Raw genomic sequence first — 15,905 nt, forward strand, 5'->3', positions numbered from 1 at the left:
CACGCTTGTGTGGGTGTAAATTGCATTTGTGTGTGTGAAAACGGTTTGTACTCAATTTGTGGACTCCACAGTGTGTGTACAGGTAGTCCAGATTACAAACATCCGAGTTTCCAGCACGTCTCACTCCATTTTGCTATTGACTGCATAGCGTCAATCCACTCACGCTGCTCTGCATGTTAATGAGTAAAGTATCTATTCTTAAATGAAAGACATTCAGTGAGGTAAAGCTAGAAAACTGACCAGCTCTGAATCTCAAATCACAACTTTTAATATTGTACGGGATACAGGAAGATGCAGAATGACAAGCTGCATGACAAACAACAGCGCCAACTTGTGGCCTGGCAGGCTATCTACATTGGTTTCATCGTTTCTGCCGTTTCGGCATAAACGAACATTGTTTTCAAAATGTTGAAGCGTAAATGTAAAACCTTTCTCAAATGAAAATGCAAAAACGATGCGTTGGACACAATTTAAATCTTGGAACTTTTAGCTGTTAAGCGACACTGATGACTAACACATTCCATCCTTTCTCACAGAAATCTTGATATAGAAGATAAGTTAGTACTATTTATCTACAGCAACATTTCTAAAGTGGTCTGACTTCAGTGGTTTACCTACTAGCACTTTTGTAACTAAGATGGTTGAATAGATTATTCCAGCATGTAAACACACACAACTACAAATCGAAAAATAAATAACAAAATGACCATGATATTAATATCGAGAAGGAATTACAGATTTTTTTATGCTGAATTAACTGCAATTAATTCGAAACTCTTTGCAGTTTCTGAACACATATGAAGTCAAATTGATCTCTGCTGAGATGTAAGTTCAAAGTTGTCACATTTAGAGATAAGATCAAAATATATATCTTAAAACAGGACCACATTTAACAGGAACTGCAATTAAAGATTAAAACTCATATAATGAGCTTACCCCTTCGGTCAGAAGTGGTGCAGAATTCCCAAGTCTGATACAAAAATGTCAAACTACTCAGATTGCAGACTGAGGGATTAAGAAAGACTGCATTGTGTATGTCGGTGGAGCGATGGTTAGGTAGAGAAGGATTGAGGGATGATTAGAGCGGGTGGTGGAGGATGGAGCTGCGGGAATAAAGGCTGATCTATGCAGGGAAACGGGAAGAGACACAGTGAGTGAAGCAACTCTCCGCCAGGCTGGGGGAGGGGAGGATGATAGAGGATGGCACGGTCCAGGACACTGGCAGGGGAAAAATCATTCATTCACCTTTAATGTGAAGTATGAACTGTTCCAGAATGAAATGGGAAAAGCTGAATGTGTGACATAATCCAGATCAGTGTGAGCCCAGCACAAACTGTGTTCGAGGTGGGAGACGGGGTTTGCTTAAGTGTCCTTGGACAAGAATCTCAACCTCGGGTTGTTTACAGCAGAAAGTGGGCATCTTATAGATCAGCTCCATTACTAGTTGATGTGTTTCTGTGGGATTCATAGTGGAAAGTGCCTCTGGACCTTAAAGATCACAGCATATTAGTGCAGTTTGTATTGTGATGTGTGGAAAACTATGATCAATTTAACCTCCAGAGGGGGAGCTGGACTCTCCGTCAGCCTGGACACACACACACACACACACACACACACACACACACACACACACACACACACACACACACACACACACACACACACACACACCCCCTTACGGGCAATATACAGTCATTAATTCTTACTTCATCTAATCATGGCTGCAGGATATCAAGTGAACAATACCCAATATTGTTGAGTACTATGATAACAATGTGATTTGCAGCAAATACAAACACTTAGACCCCGCTTGCGCGACAACATTTCAAGTGCACACGCATTGTTTTGGGTTTTGTTATCATTAAAAAAAAAACCATTGAGTTTACACAGCAACATTTTTAAAACCATGTCCATTTACAAGGGAATGGATGACATGCTGAAAATGATGTAATTAATATGCAAGGGCCACTACTAGTGGTGCTATTGAGTATTTTCCTGTAATGACACCACTCAGGTGCACAGGGAACAATACGATATAAACAATAACAGTGAGAGTACATAGACAATTGTATGGACGATGAAGTTGGCTTGTTATTCATGTTGACTCTCAACATCGGTGCAGATCCTTGGGGGGGGGGGTTCTTAGTGTTTTGTGCTTCTGTAGCAGCAGGTTTCACATAATTTGGGCTGTCAATGGATTAAAATTGAAAATAACGCATTAGTGTACATCAGTTAATTTCCAAAACATGAACACACAGTGGAGGTAAAAGTTCAGACAGTCCTAATATCACACATTTGCAGCTTGAGCCATGATACTTCTTGTGTTGTAAGTCAATTTATGTTATAGAATTCCTCCATTGCATATAGCTGTGTAGGATCATGTATAATTTAGTTTAGCTTCCTTTTAAATTAAAACACCGTCACACACAGGATTATTTGCTTGTTTGTCCAATTTTAAGCAACTTAACCATAGATGGATTACGTCAAGCTTAAATCCTAAATATAAACTCTCATGTTGTTATTTATGGGATTATTTTGTGCTAAATTACGTTATATAACTAAATTATGTTGAAAACATGGTGAAAGCATTCATGTACATTGCCTTATCGATGTACCTCCTTGGGTTTTTTAAGTTTTAAGTGACGATGTGTGGTGTACGGTCAAAAAGGAAGTGAACAGGCATATCTTAGACATGACTGATCAGATTGTGTGGCTGAAATCATAGGTTACAGTAAATGTCCTCCTCCTCTGTGGTGACCTTTCCGCCGTGGTGCCTCAGATGACAGCAAAGGTCACCTGCAATTGGTCCCGTGAATTTAGAAGGTCGACCAGGATGAGAACGCTCAGTGGGTCACCAAGGATGATTTTGCTGTTGATGAAGTGAGGATTGTTCTGCTCAGTCAAAGCACCGTGAACGCCCAGCAGAGTCTCTGTGACTTCAGCACAAATCCATTCGATTAACACAGACTGCAACCTCAGTGCTCCTTGAGCCGTCCTGTTCATTAAGGAGGAAGTCACACATTTATTTGGCCTGTCCTGACCCCCGGAGACAGCGGCGGGTTTCCATAAGACTGGTAGCTGCTCGTAAATGTCTTCAATACCGCCAATACTCACTGTTAATTGTCTGGGACTGATAATTCTTGGAGTGTATCCCCGCTTCAGATAGATTCTTTTGGGATTGTAAAGGTTTTATTACATACATTCATCATGTGACTCACACATGGTTATGCATGTACACAAAAGGGTTTTCTCACTATTTAACAATGTTCGTGTTTGTAACACAGTCGGCTCACACACTGGTGACTGCAGCTTATTGACTATTGTTATTGGTATAACAGTCGCTGTATTTGGATGTAAATACCTTCGATTAAAGCTGAAAGTCTGCATTTTAATATTGATTGTTTTTCAGTGGTGTACAGAACTAAAGATTTTGTAAAACAGGTTTCCAGTCAACAATAAATTCTAAACGGTCGCCTTGAAGGATCGTTTGGAAAACGTCAGTCATGCTCTATCAAAGTTTATTGGGTTTTTTCAACAGACCATGTTCAAACACATAAGCATTTTGAAAACAGGCACATATCAGTCAGTCAAGGAAAACCAGTTTTAAGAACAGTTTTTACCCAACAGCAATCACCCTTGGCACAGACAAACACATTTGATGTGCAATCTGTTTTATCTGGGATCAGGCCAATGACATAATGACATGAATGGATGCTTGACTGTGAGTGATCAACTTGTGTTTTCCTACTTTTGTTCAGGGCTTTTAGTAGTTTTTATTGTGCTTCAGTGGATTTTTAAAGTGTTTTTATTGGTTTTTATGTATGTACAGTGGATTTTATAACGGTTATAGTGGATGTAGCAATCGGATGGCGCTTTAAAATTTCATTGTACTTGTTGCAATGACAAAGATATTGTATATTCTATTTTAAATTATAATCACAGTAAAAAGACAACAACAATAGAAAGAACAAAACTGCAAAGCAATTAACCAAAACACACAGACAGAAAACACCCCAAAATGAAAAGAAACAAAAAGAAACAAAACAAAACAAAAAAAAGTGAATATGTTAAAACCTGTACCAATCCCACCTTAGACACACATCCTTCTTTTTCAAATATCTAGGTTACTCTGAGGGAACTAAATCCTTTTATCATATTGAAAGAAAGGACTACAAATGTCGTGTAATTTATTGGATGAGCCAATAGTTGAGAGCAGAACCTTTAACCGTGTTATTAAATGTAAAATGTCCCTAAACCAGCAAGTATGACGGAGATTGATTTGATTTCCTGGTGAGCCGTGGAGCCAAAAGAGCTGTGAAGGCTCGAATGTCCTTTTAGGGCTCGTGAAGTGAAGCTGGTGGAGGAGAAACACGGAACAAAGCACATTTGGTTTAAATCGCTCTTCTTTAACTTCTAACAGAGTACCAAAAATATCTGTGATTTGATGCAGTTAAACTGCTAGTAATCTGTCTTAACCAGCATTCTGAGTTTCTCCCATCTAATTTGACCAAGTGAAAGGTACAACGGCACTGACTCTTTTTACTTTTATTCAAAATGATCATGTCCATGTTCCAGATATCATGGATCTGACTGTTCTTGCATCGTCACGTTCAGAACAAGATACATGCATTGTCATAAAAAAAAAACGAAGATAAAGAGAATATGTGCCGGCTTGCTTTAAGGAGTTTGACCGTGTCAGCCCTTCTCAGAAAGAAAAGCTTCATCATCAGCGCGGGGAGAAGCTCGATGATGATCATCCCTCCTCTCCTACTGTATATCAGCACACCGAGCAAAGAAAGGCCATTTCCTGGTGGACTAACCTTTATAAAACCTTTCATTCATCCATCATCTAAACCTGCTTCGAAGTCACTACAAAATGAAAAAAAAAAATACATTCCTCCAGTTTCCATCGTGTGTCTGTGGGCTTGTTTTTCACTTCTGATTTCTGCCAAACAATTGTCATATCAAATGATTAAATGTCCCTTTAATATTTAAAACAAATCAATTTTTTCCTGTTCACTTCCTTTAAAGTGGTTTCAAATTTCCGATGATTCATCCTGCGCTCGGGGCTGTTCACTAATTCTGTGTTCAGTCGAGATGAAATTGTCTGGCTTCAGACCAGAGTGTGTGACGCAGAATCAGAGTGATCAGCTCCTGGAAACCTTAATCCAAATACAGAAATAGATGCATAAGCATATACATATTTACGTCGACAGGCAATTTGGTCACCATGCATGTGTTTGGAGTGGGAGAAACAAACAGCTCATAGAAAGATCGAGTTCAGTCTTCAAGGCAGTTTTTGGACGTTTCAGTTTCGCTGGAAGCCACGACTCAACTTTTTCAATAAGCTCCCCTCCAGTGAAGGAGCTCCATAGCAATAAGTCTGTTTCCATCGTACATCCATTACTCCAGCAGCCTGTGAGTCGGTCCCAGGATGAAAATTCCTCATTCTGGTGCTGTAAAAAAATCTCACTTGCAGCAGGATCACCTCACTACACACAAGGACTGGATGCGAGCAGAACCAATGAATCAGGAATGGCAACATTTGTATTCATTGCTTACCTGTGTATCGGTTCATTGTACCGTCATTAATAAATTCAATTTCATTGATATTGCGCCAAATACAACACCTTTATCTCATTTTTATAGAGAAATACCAAAAATTCCACATGAGCAAGCAGAGGAGACGGGAAAAAAAATCCTTCAAAAGAAAAGAGGCTCAGTGTCGATCTCCTATCATCTATAACAGCTTCACTAGAAAATGGTACAGAACCAGCTTAAACTGCATAAAAATACCACATTTTCTTAAACCTAATCAACTGTTTTCAAATTTTCAGCCATGAAAATAAATATAGTTTTACTTTTGCCATTTCTTTAAATCCTATACATTAAAATGTATACCTTTTTTCTCGATGAGGTGATGTTGGGATAGGCGAGGGTTTGGCACCACATGGGGAGGATTGTTTTTGAATGAAGATGGTGGCAAATCAGTCAACATGTTTATGATCGTACACAGTTGTAAGGCAACTAAAGAAACATAAATAAATAAGATATTCATAAGTCTTTGGACATTACTGCTTTGAGGTAATGACCCACACCATGGCAGTAATGTCCAAGGACTTATGTATATTATATTTATTTCTGTGTTTCTTAAGTTGCCCTACAACTGTGGGGTCACCAATTGAAATGAGATTCAATTAGTGACCCCCTTCCATGATTGTTGTCAAACATGTGACCCGCTACCTCAAACCAGTGGAATAAATTTGGTTTAAACTGAACTTCATGTCGTCGCTGAACAGTTTGAACCTAATGAAACAATCGTTTCAAAATGAAGTACAGTTTTGAAGTTATTTGCATTTCACTTTAAAGTTGGGGAAGGTTTTATTATTTCAGGCTTCATACAGCATGTTTGCACAAGCAGGAAACAGTTCAGAAATTGGACTGCCGCTCACAAATCTGCACAGCAGCAGTAGTCTCTCCCCCGGCGTCTGCATCAGCGAACCAGTGATATTAAAAATGTAAAAATAGACCCACTGCTCGGTAATATGTCCTGTGCTCCTTGTCTCTCGGATTAAGTTGTTGTCCTGGCTGAAACTCCACTTGAAAGTGTCTGTAAATGCACCTTGGTCTCGATTAAAGTTGACAGAATTTCGGGGGGAAAAGGTGAAATGTCTGGTTTCTCCTCCTTCAGGCGGAGAGGGAGCGTCAGTACGAGCTCCCCCAGGCACAACGGCCCCCGAAACCACCAAAGGAGTCTTACCTGATCGAACAGGTCTTCACGCCGCATCCCTTCACTCCCACCATCAAGGCCCACGTCAAAGGAAGCCCGCTGTACACCGACCTGAGACTCACCAGCCTCTCGGACGGCAAACGCAGCCAGCCGTCCTGGACCATCGAGGAGTACAAACGCAATTCAGGAGAGAAGGGGAAGCAGCTCACAGCCCTGGATCAGCAGGTACTGAACTCTTTTCTTTTCTTCTGTTTTCCAATAATCAAACACAGTCAGACTCCCAAAATATCATCTCAAGCAAAATGCAAACACCACAATTTTGTTGTTTCAGATAAGTTTCGTGTTTAAATGGCAGCATTTTGAAAAACGATGCCCATTTCTATGGAAATGGAAGAAACACTGCAAATAATGTAGTTCGCATGTAGGGCTACATGTTTGTGTTCTTCTTTTGCTCTCCTGAAGCAGTGGGAGGTTGTGAGGGTCTCCAGGGGGAGCAGAGGGCAGCCAATGATTCTCTCTGCAGTCCTGGTGACCCTCTGCAGAGCCTTCCCCTCTGTGAACGAGAAAGTCACAGTACGTTGGCACAGATCATGGTGGTCGAAAAGTTCCACCCTGGGAGATGTTTTCAAAAAGTTGCCTTTTTCAGTGGTTCCGAGCACCGTTGTCACGCAAACCGACACCAAAAATGCAAGAAAGTTTCCCATAGTCAAAAAGCGTCATGCATCCAGAAGAAAGGCTGCAAGTTCCTGTCAGTCTTCTACCGGGGTGCATTTAAATAAATTTTATATTTGCACAAGTTGCTCTTGCAATTGCAGATTGAAGCTCTCCAAGGTTTACAGCTGGATTTTGTTCAGTAATCATCTTTGACCACTTAAAACTAGTCCATAGTTTCTTTTTTAATGCTGGATATGTCCTGTTAAAAGACCCAATGATATCTCACTTAATCACTTCCTCCATTCAGGTTCCATTTACATGACGTTTCCAAGTGAAAACAGAAAACTTTTTTAGTGTTTTGGGGTCCGTTTACCTGACAAGTTTTTGAAAACACTTTCTCCGTCTCCATGGAAAGAGAGGAAAACATCATTTTCCTGCTATTGCGCATGTGCACCACGGCCGTAGTAAATAGTTCTTCTGCACATGCTCAGTAGACGGACAGTTAGAACAATGTTTGCATCCAGCGTGTCATGACTACCATATTTTTCTTGGTAGTTTTATAGTGAGATGCCAATCCAACTTTGCCGTCTGTCCATACGAATGTCCACGTATTCACTAGTGTTAATGTTTGTAGCGTATCGTTTTCTCTGTGTGTGTGTGTGTGTGTGTGTGGTTTTATGACAAAAGCGACCAACAGCATCATTTCTGCCGTTTCCATGTAAACAGACAATTTTGCTGTCGAATCACCAAACTTTTCTGAAACTAAAATGCTAAAGCGATGTGATTTTACTTGAAATGTTGTCGTGTAAATGGGGCCAAAGCTACTTCACGACAAGATATTGCCCCCTTCATGTTTTAAAGTAATAGGTTAGACTTTTCTTTCTGGGTTTCATTTGAAAGCTTGTTAACAATCTGCTGCTCTGGATTCCCAAACAGCTTTACTTCTTCACTGGATCTTCTTGAGTCCTTTGAATAGCATCACAGAACGGCTGCAGTACATCTCTGATTAGTGTCGCCCTTTGGGATGTTTCCTTCCTGGACTTATGCTTCTTGGCCCATTGAGTCCGGCTTGGTTTATTTTGTGTTTGGTGTCCAGATGGTTCCAGCTGAGCTCTCTCAGCTCTCTGTTTCTTAACCTTCCCACTCACCTTCTCTTCTTGGCGCCTCATCCAGGACGCATCTGAATACGTAGAAAAACATGTGGGAAAAGGCATTTCAGCAGTTTTGACTTACAGCTCCAGCTCTGTTTTTCCCATTTTGAGAGAAAAAAGTAGGGAGAAAAAAACATTTTTAATGCAGTTGATGGTTCAGGCTGGTTATGTGTACACTGAAAGTCACCCTGAGGTAAATCTTAGAGTTAAAATGACTCTCAACAATTCAGTGACACTTTCTCATGTTTTTCAGTAACTTTAACAATTCCAACAATGTTTGAACTGTTTCCACTGAAATGCAGTAATAATCCGCCCTGCCAGCGGTTTTAGCTGCTCTGCACCTGCATGCATTTCGATACCTTCTGCTCCGAATAGATATTCTTCTCAGAACACTCAAAGGAACACTGATTACGGCTCATCAGTGAGAAACTGCAAGTCTCAGTTCATCCAAACTGTACGTTCCACTAAATTGCTCCAATCAGAATCACCTGAACAGAGCTGTAATTAAATCCATATGCAACACTTAATACAGTTCGCATAGTTTCTGAAGATGCTGGAGGTTGACATACAAATTCCTCACTCGGTCCAGCAGCGGTCAGATAACCCATTTAGGACTTTTTGCTTTTTGCTTTTAGCACAATGAGGACAAAGCTATCAGTTTTAACTAAGTTGTGAAAGAACAGCCTCAGAAGTTTATGTTTAAGCCATTTGAGGAAAAACCCTTAAACGCTTCTTCCTTGTTTCTATTTTTCTTTTGAACAACCACAGATCATACATCTGTCTTGAAAGGAGCCCAAAATTTCTCAATTAACTTGTAGAATCACTTTATCGGGCAAAGATGGGACAACCCCTTTAGTCTGAGAGGTTGTGCAGGAAGAGGTTGGATAAGGATGTCCAAATGTGTAAAAAGAAAGTTTAAGTAGCTTCAAGTGTTTTGCATAATTAAGTGACAAGGTATTTAAATGTTTACTTGTAAAGTACAGTCAGAAAAGGAGTCAACCTGTCCATAAAGCAACAGAAATTGTTCTGACTAATGGTGTTGCCTGCTACTCTTCCACCTTGGGGAAAACAAATGGCTGTAGATAGATTACAGTACTGCCAAGTAGCCAACAAAATGTTTTTATTTTCTTTAGGGTAGTCTTGTTTGTTTAAATTACAGAGAATAAATAAAAGAAGTAAATGGCTGAAAGAAAGGACCTGAATAAGCAGCTCAAATTCAGCAGGTCAAAATAAACATGGCATAAATTTGAAGATGCAAAAAAAACGATGAGGTTTCAGGTACATGATGCCCCGGTGTTGTGGGGGAGATGGCGGTGAGTTTACTGCTTTGGACTGAGAGGCTGTTAATCAGTCTGACTGATGAGGCCCTGAATAGTCTTTTTCTCCTCCGAGAGACCGGCAGGTGATTTCCAGGATTGTTTGGCTCTTTTATAATCGAACAGGCCTTCGTAGTCAGTCAGTGTAAAAGTCTCTGGGGGGGGGGGGTTTATCGTGATCTATTGTTTTTTAATGTTTGGCGTTGCTCTTGGATGTTTGAGGGAGTTAAAAATTAAGATCTCATTATGCTGAATGCACAACAATGTGTTGATTATTATTGTTGTTGTTGTATCAAAACCTTTCTTCAGCACATTGATGCTCAGTGGTGCAGCCCAGTGGTATGCGCAGGTATATGGAGTATACCTACTTATTTTTAGTCAGCGTTATGTACACCCACTCTGGCTTGTACTCGCTCCATTCACTGATTTGATTGGCTAATGTCTTTGTTTGAGGTTCTGTCAACCAATCAGAGGCAGAGTAGGGCAAGTCATGATATTAGCAATTATTGCTAACCAATAAATTATACTGAAATGATGCGACAATAAGCAAATTCCATCATTAAATAGAGTCGATTATCGCCGTAAAATGATGGCTGCTTTAAAAGAAAGCAAACATGAAGTGTATACTCACTTTTCCAGGAGCCACTTCACCACTGGTGACGCTTATACACTCTTTATGTTTGAAAGTACTCGGCTTTATTAAAACTTTTTGATTCATGCAGTCACAATATATTTCCAGTTAGATATCACAGTTGAACTCATTTTTAATGCAGCACTGCATTGAAATAGTAGTTAGTAGTTGGATTAAAATAGTAGTTGGATGGTTCCAGTCAGTCCCAGAATCCTAAACCTGGACAGAGGCACAATATTGACGGCCACTGTATGGCCTTTCAAGCCAGAAATCAATTCTTTTCACTGACAAGTCTCTGATTGTAGCTGAGATCCCTCCAAACACCACAACCGCTTCCTCAGATGCCCCAGTAGGTTTCTAATGGCTTCAAAAGAGCTTTGAATTACTGTATCGAGCGAGTGTAAAAAGCCTCTCACAGATTTGTATCTGTTCCTCCTGAATGACAGCTGTGTTTGTCACTTCTCCTTATCAAATTCTGCGGTGCCAAGCAGATTCCTCCCAATCAAATTAATTGACATGTGGCAGACTCGATATGTAGCATTTTCAAATCTGGCTTGTGGTTTAATTTTCTTCTTATCAGCCTGATTGTTATTCTTTTTTTCCCCAAGACCTTATCCTCAAGGACACAGGCGCTTTGCTATGACAACAGACGTTCAGCACCACGGACAGCACAGTGGTCCCACAGAGAAACTCCTGCACTGTGAATCAGGCTGCCTCCTCGCTCCACTTCAGCATGTTTTCATGATGTTTTAGCTCAAAGTGAATATACATCTCACATTACATATAAGTGCAAATTCAGTGAGCTGCCACTCTTCCCCATTATCAAGGGACTTCCTCAACACAAACAAACAAAAATGTGGTTTGTTTGTGAAACAATACATACAATAGAGAGTCTTGTACATTGTTTTTTCATGTGGGACAATATTTTTATCCAAACATCCATGAAACACGTTCAAAACCGCTGAAATAAGTATTTGTGTCTCTAAATTATGTTCTGACTTGATAATTCGTCACCTTATATTTTCAACTTTGCAAGCAAATACGTTTCTATTATATTATATTTCAGCCTTTAAAGGCTTCGATATACTCTAGATCAGGAGTGTCGAACCCGTAACAAGGTCAGAATGTGTCGTTGCCTCCTTCCTTGTCCCAGCATGTCTGTGGTGTGATGGTGTTGTGGAGAAGGTCACTGACATTACAGGTGATGTGCAGCAGTTTGTCAGGTGTCAGTCACTCTGCGATCACCACCAAAGGCTCGAGCTGCGTGACCTGCCTGTCCAGCACATGGCTGCTTTCCTTCCTCCTGCTTCCTCCACACACAGCACAGCATAAAAAGAGCCCACAGGCAGCTGCAGACTGCCTCCTGCAGGAGTTAAAGGCTGCCAGTCTCCTCAGGCTGATCTGCACTTTTCATGTCCGCAGTCCCACTGGCGGGTCAGCTGCACACCGAATAATGGTGGCGCATCGAGTCCTGCCTCACACAGAACACCCTGCTATTGCAGTGCCATCAGAGGACATGTGTGCACGGAATAGATCTGCATTATGACTATAATCTGCAGCGTGCTGGTGAATGGGTGGTGGTGGGAGCGTGAGAGAAACTACATATTAGGATGGAGACAGGAGAGATTGGAGGAGAAGAGGGAGCTGTGATAGCAGCTCAGAGTGGGAAGGAGGGGAGCGAACAGATGCCTTGTCAAAGCATTAAACAGTGTTTCCCAACCTGAGGTCCAGCACCTCTTCGATGGGGGTGCCAGAGCCTGCGGGGGGCCGGAGGCTTTGACTGCTCCGCTTGTTAAAGCTGAATTTCCAAGAGGAAAGTTCAGGGACCACAGTGTTAGAGGATCCAAAAGAGAAATGTGCTTCTAAAATAAGCACCTTATTTCTGCCGGAGAAACGTTAAAAACGGGACTTTTGAGGACATGACTGAATACAAAACACCAACACTGCATAAGATGCTTATATTGTTTCAATATTGTTTGTCTTTTGTGTCATTCTTAAAAGAGCTCTTATTTATATTTGGTGTTGAAATCCTCATTTTTGGACAGTTTACTTTGGTCATCAGGTATTTTTCTTTCTGGTTCTATCCTCATTACACCATTGTTTCATAGCTTTGCTTATGTGTGGTGAACAGCACTCAGAGATGTCCTTGTATAACTCACAGCTAAATGAGACCAGAACACACCAAGGACGCCGCACAAGATCTTTGATGCAGAAAGAGAAAATCTAACTTCCTTTTGACAAGTTTGACTTTACTCAGAGGAGCTCAGGTTGTTGTTGCACTAACATCATTAATACATTTTGTGATGTGGAGTACCTTCCTGCTCGAGGTCACAGGAGGACCGTTGATCTTTGAATGAAGAAAGCGTCTCAACTCAAGCTACGGCACACAAAAATGAAGGTTCCTCTTTAACCGGGTATTTTTACCGGTCACATTTTAATGAGTTTGTGGAAAAAGCAGCGGGAATAAAAACGACTTCCATCATTAGCCAGGACTGAACTGTGTAATGAGCCTATAACCATTTATTTATTCATTTTATTTTATTTTATTTAAAAAAAAATTGTATTTAATTACAGGCAGAAACGATCTATAGTGAAGCACAAGGGAGACAAAGTTTTCACATGGGTCATGACAAGTCATATCAACATACACTTAACATAAAGAAAGCAAGCTCCCACTTTGCCTGAAAGAGAAGAAGTAAACTTACTTAATCCCACCCCCATTTTAAAGTGTATATATCTATATTATTGTAATGACAGTTAGACATATTGCAGGATTAGATAAGCCTGTATTTATCTCACAGTGGAGAAATTCACGGTGTTGTCGGCAGCTGAAAACAGAGATACACACTTACCAGACAGAAAAACTTTACACATAAAAACAGTGCAAATATAAGTATAAAAGTACATACATAAAAATAATAGTGCAACTCCAGATATAAAAAAGATAAACAGTGCAATAACAATCCATCTTGGTCGTCTGTCCATACCAATGTCCGTGTACTCCCAATGTTAATGTTTATAATGTGTTGTTCTCTGTGCACGTGTGTGTGGTTTCATTACAAAAACAACCAGCAGCACCACCTCTTGGCCTGGAATGGTACCTACATCATTTTCAGCACGCCTGTCGATTGTGTGCCATGGACATCGTTTTCAAGACGTTGCCGTGTAAATGTGAATACGATGCGTTTCTACTTGAAACATGGTCGTGCAAACTGGGTTTCAGTTGTGCATTTCTCCGCTTTAGACTATTCACCCTCCTTTTCCTAATTGCACAACAACAAAACAACAGTTTTGCTTTGGAGTTTTAACAAGCTCTTTAAGAAACCTTTACGTATTTGGTGATGTTTCTTTGTGAAGCTTCCTCTGTGGTGCAACAAAGACCTTTTCCATTTAAACCTTTCACAATCTCAGCTGTTGCTCAGTTTCTTTTTTAACATACTGAAGATTCTTTGTAGTCAACTAGGCTGCAAGCCCACTTTTAGTCTGTACTCGATTGTGATTTAAAGTTTCAATTGATTCAGAACAGATTCAGAAGACGTTCCTCTTTAATTGGCAAACAGGAAACATGTTAATTTGCCAGTCCATACAACCAACTCAAACATTTCAAAGGATTCATATACTGCTCTCACCATATTTGTTGGTGTGATGTTTTGGTTCAGGGGCCACATAGAGTCCAATTCTGTATTGGGTGGGCTGGACTGGTAATAGTACCTTAATAACATGTATGTGATGGTTGATATCTGGTCAATATCTTGTTAATATCTGATTAATATCTATGTGTGGAGAGAGAAAAGTAGTACAGAAGTGAAATCCATTTACCAAATTCAGGTGTTTTACCATTTGGCAAGACATCCACAACATAGCATTTCTTACCTTTCATAACAGACCCTCCTGAAGTCAGGCCAGTGACCATGTGTACAAGAAATAAAACATTCAAATGGTTTTTCACCACTAAAACATGCGGTTTCCCTTCATAAGACACAACATGTGCCCACTAACAGCGTGTTCAGTTTGACAGGAGTAGGTTCATTCTTCAGAAGTGATGCTCAGACGATTGCCGAGACCAAAACCTCCACACAGAAAGAGGAAGGCAAAAAACAAAAGACACAGTGTGAGGAGTTTATGAAATGGAGCGACGCCAGCAGCAAGAGAAAGAAACACATAGAAGAAGGCACAGTTGGAGACGATTGCAGGCGCAAAATGAGGCCAGACCCCCCCCCCCCCCCTAAAAAAATAAAAATTGTAATTCTCATGCAAACAATGAAGAGAGTACATAAAGTCTTGATGCTTTCATCCTCAACGCCTGGAGCCTCACACACTCCTTACACTCCGTCACTGGACTTAATAATAACTCTGGACAATATATCCAAGAGACAACAAATACTTTCAGTGGGCAGGAAACAGTTTGGGAAGACTATACAATGTTCTTCCAATGTGCCTCATCTAATTCAGAGCAAATAATTGGAGCATTTCCTGCTGGAAAAAAAGAAGGCGATAACTCCTTGAACCTTGTTTGGCAGCAATATCCAGGAGAGGGTTTCCCCAGTATCAGCTGAGCGACATTCAGGAGGGTATTTGGACCAGTCTTAGAATTTATTTTATGTCTGCATCTGTTAGATTGTAGCCTGGGCTCTGGGTGGGTTTCTCCAAGTGATGGATTTTCTGAGTTTGAAGCTGGTGGTAGTGAGTCTGTGGTCGTTTCACTCTCGTTTATGTTATTGCATCAGGTAATTTGGACCAAGCTTCATCCACCCTGACATTATCCGGTAGGATACTTTGAAACAACGTGACCTGGACAAGAAGTCCAGCTCATGGTGCAGTAAAGCAGCCCCAAATCATGATGCTCCCTCCACCTTACTTCACGATGGGGATTTTGTCATCTTCGTTGTGCATTTCCTCTTTTGACACTATTCATCCTCCTTTTCCACCTTTCACAAAAACATTGTCCCAATTTTGCTGTGGAGTTTAAACAAGCTCTTGAAGAACCTTTTAGGCATTGACAGATGTTTGTTTGGGAAGCAGCAGCTTCCTCTGTGGTGCGCTCGCCTGCTCATGTTACCTGAATGTCTTACATATTGTACACACGTGAACAAATACATTCATCTGTTCCATCAAACCCTTCAGACTCACTTCTACACAACCACTCCAATAAAACATTTTTTTTAATAAAATTCTCAATTGTGGAAAGACTCATTCAGATAATGTTTCCTTTCAATTAGCAAACAGAAAACGTGTAGTTCAAGCAAACGACTCAGGCATTTCAAAAGGTTCATATACGGTTTCACCATATTTGTGTGCGTGACAATTTGTTTTTCTGAAGTATTGGGTGCGCACTCACACTCTCCCAATTTTCCAAAATTATTGAGCCTAATGTCATGTTTTTGTCATTATCAAAGTGTTTTACCTATTTGTAGGATATGATT

At 40.5% G+C, this 15,905-nt stretch overlaps 1 protein-coding gene across 1 annotated transcript in view; it reads left to right on the plus strand.

The window, feature by feature from the left end:
- Positions 1-15,905, plus strand: part of minar1 (membrane integral NOTCH2 associated receptor 1) — a gene marked incomplete at its 3' end in the record, with an annotated part of 44,810 nt that overhangs the window by 13,811 nt on the left and 15,094 nt on the right. The window contains exon 3 of the mRNA XM_080489468.1: positions 6,692-6,955. Within this exon, the coding sequence (XP_080345594.1) occupies positions 6,692-6,955 (264 nt within the window). The remainder of the gene's footprint in view (positions 1-6,691; positions 6,956-15,905) is intronic.

Source organism: Lipophrys pholis (genome assembly GCF_963383615.2).
Source record: "Lipophrys pholis genome assembly, chromosome: 2".
In the NCBI taxonomy this organism is placed as follows: Eukaryota; Metazoa; Chordata; class Actinopteri; order Blenniiformes; family Blenniidae; genus Lipophrys; species Lipophrys pholis.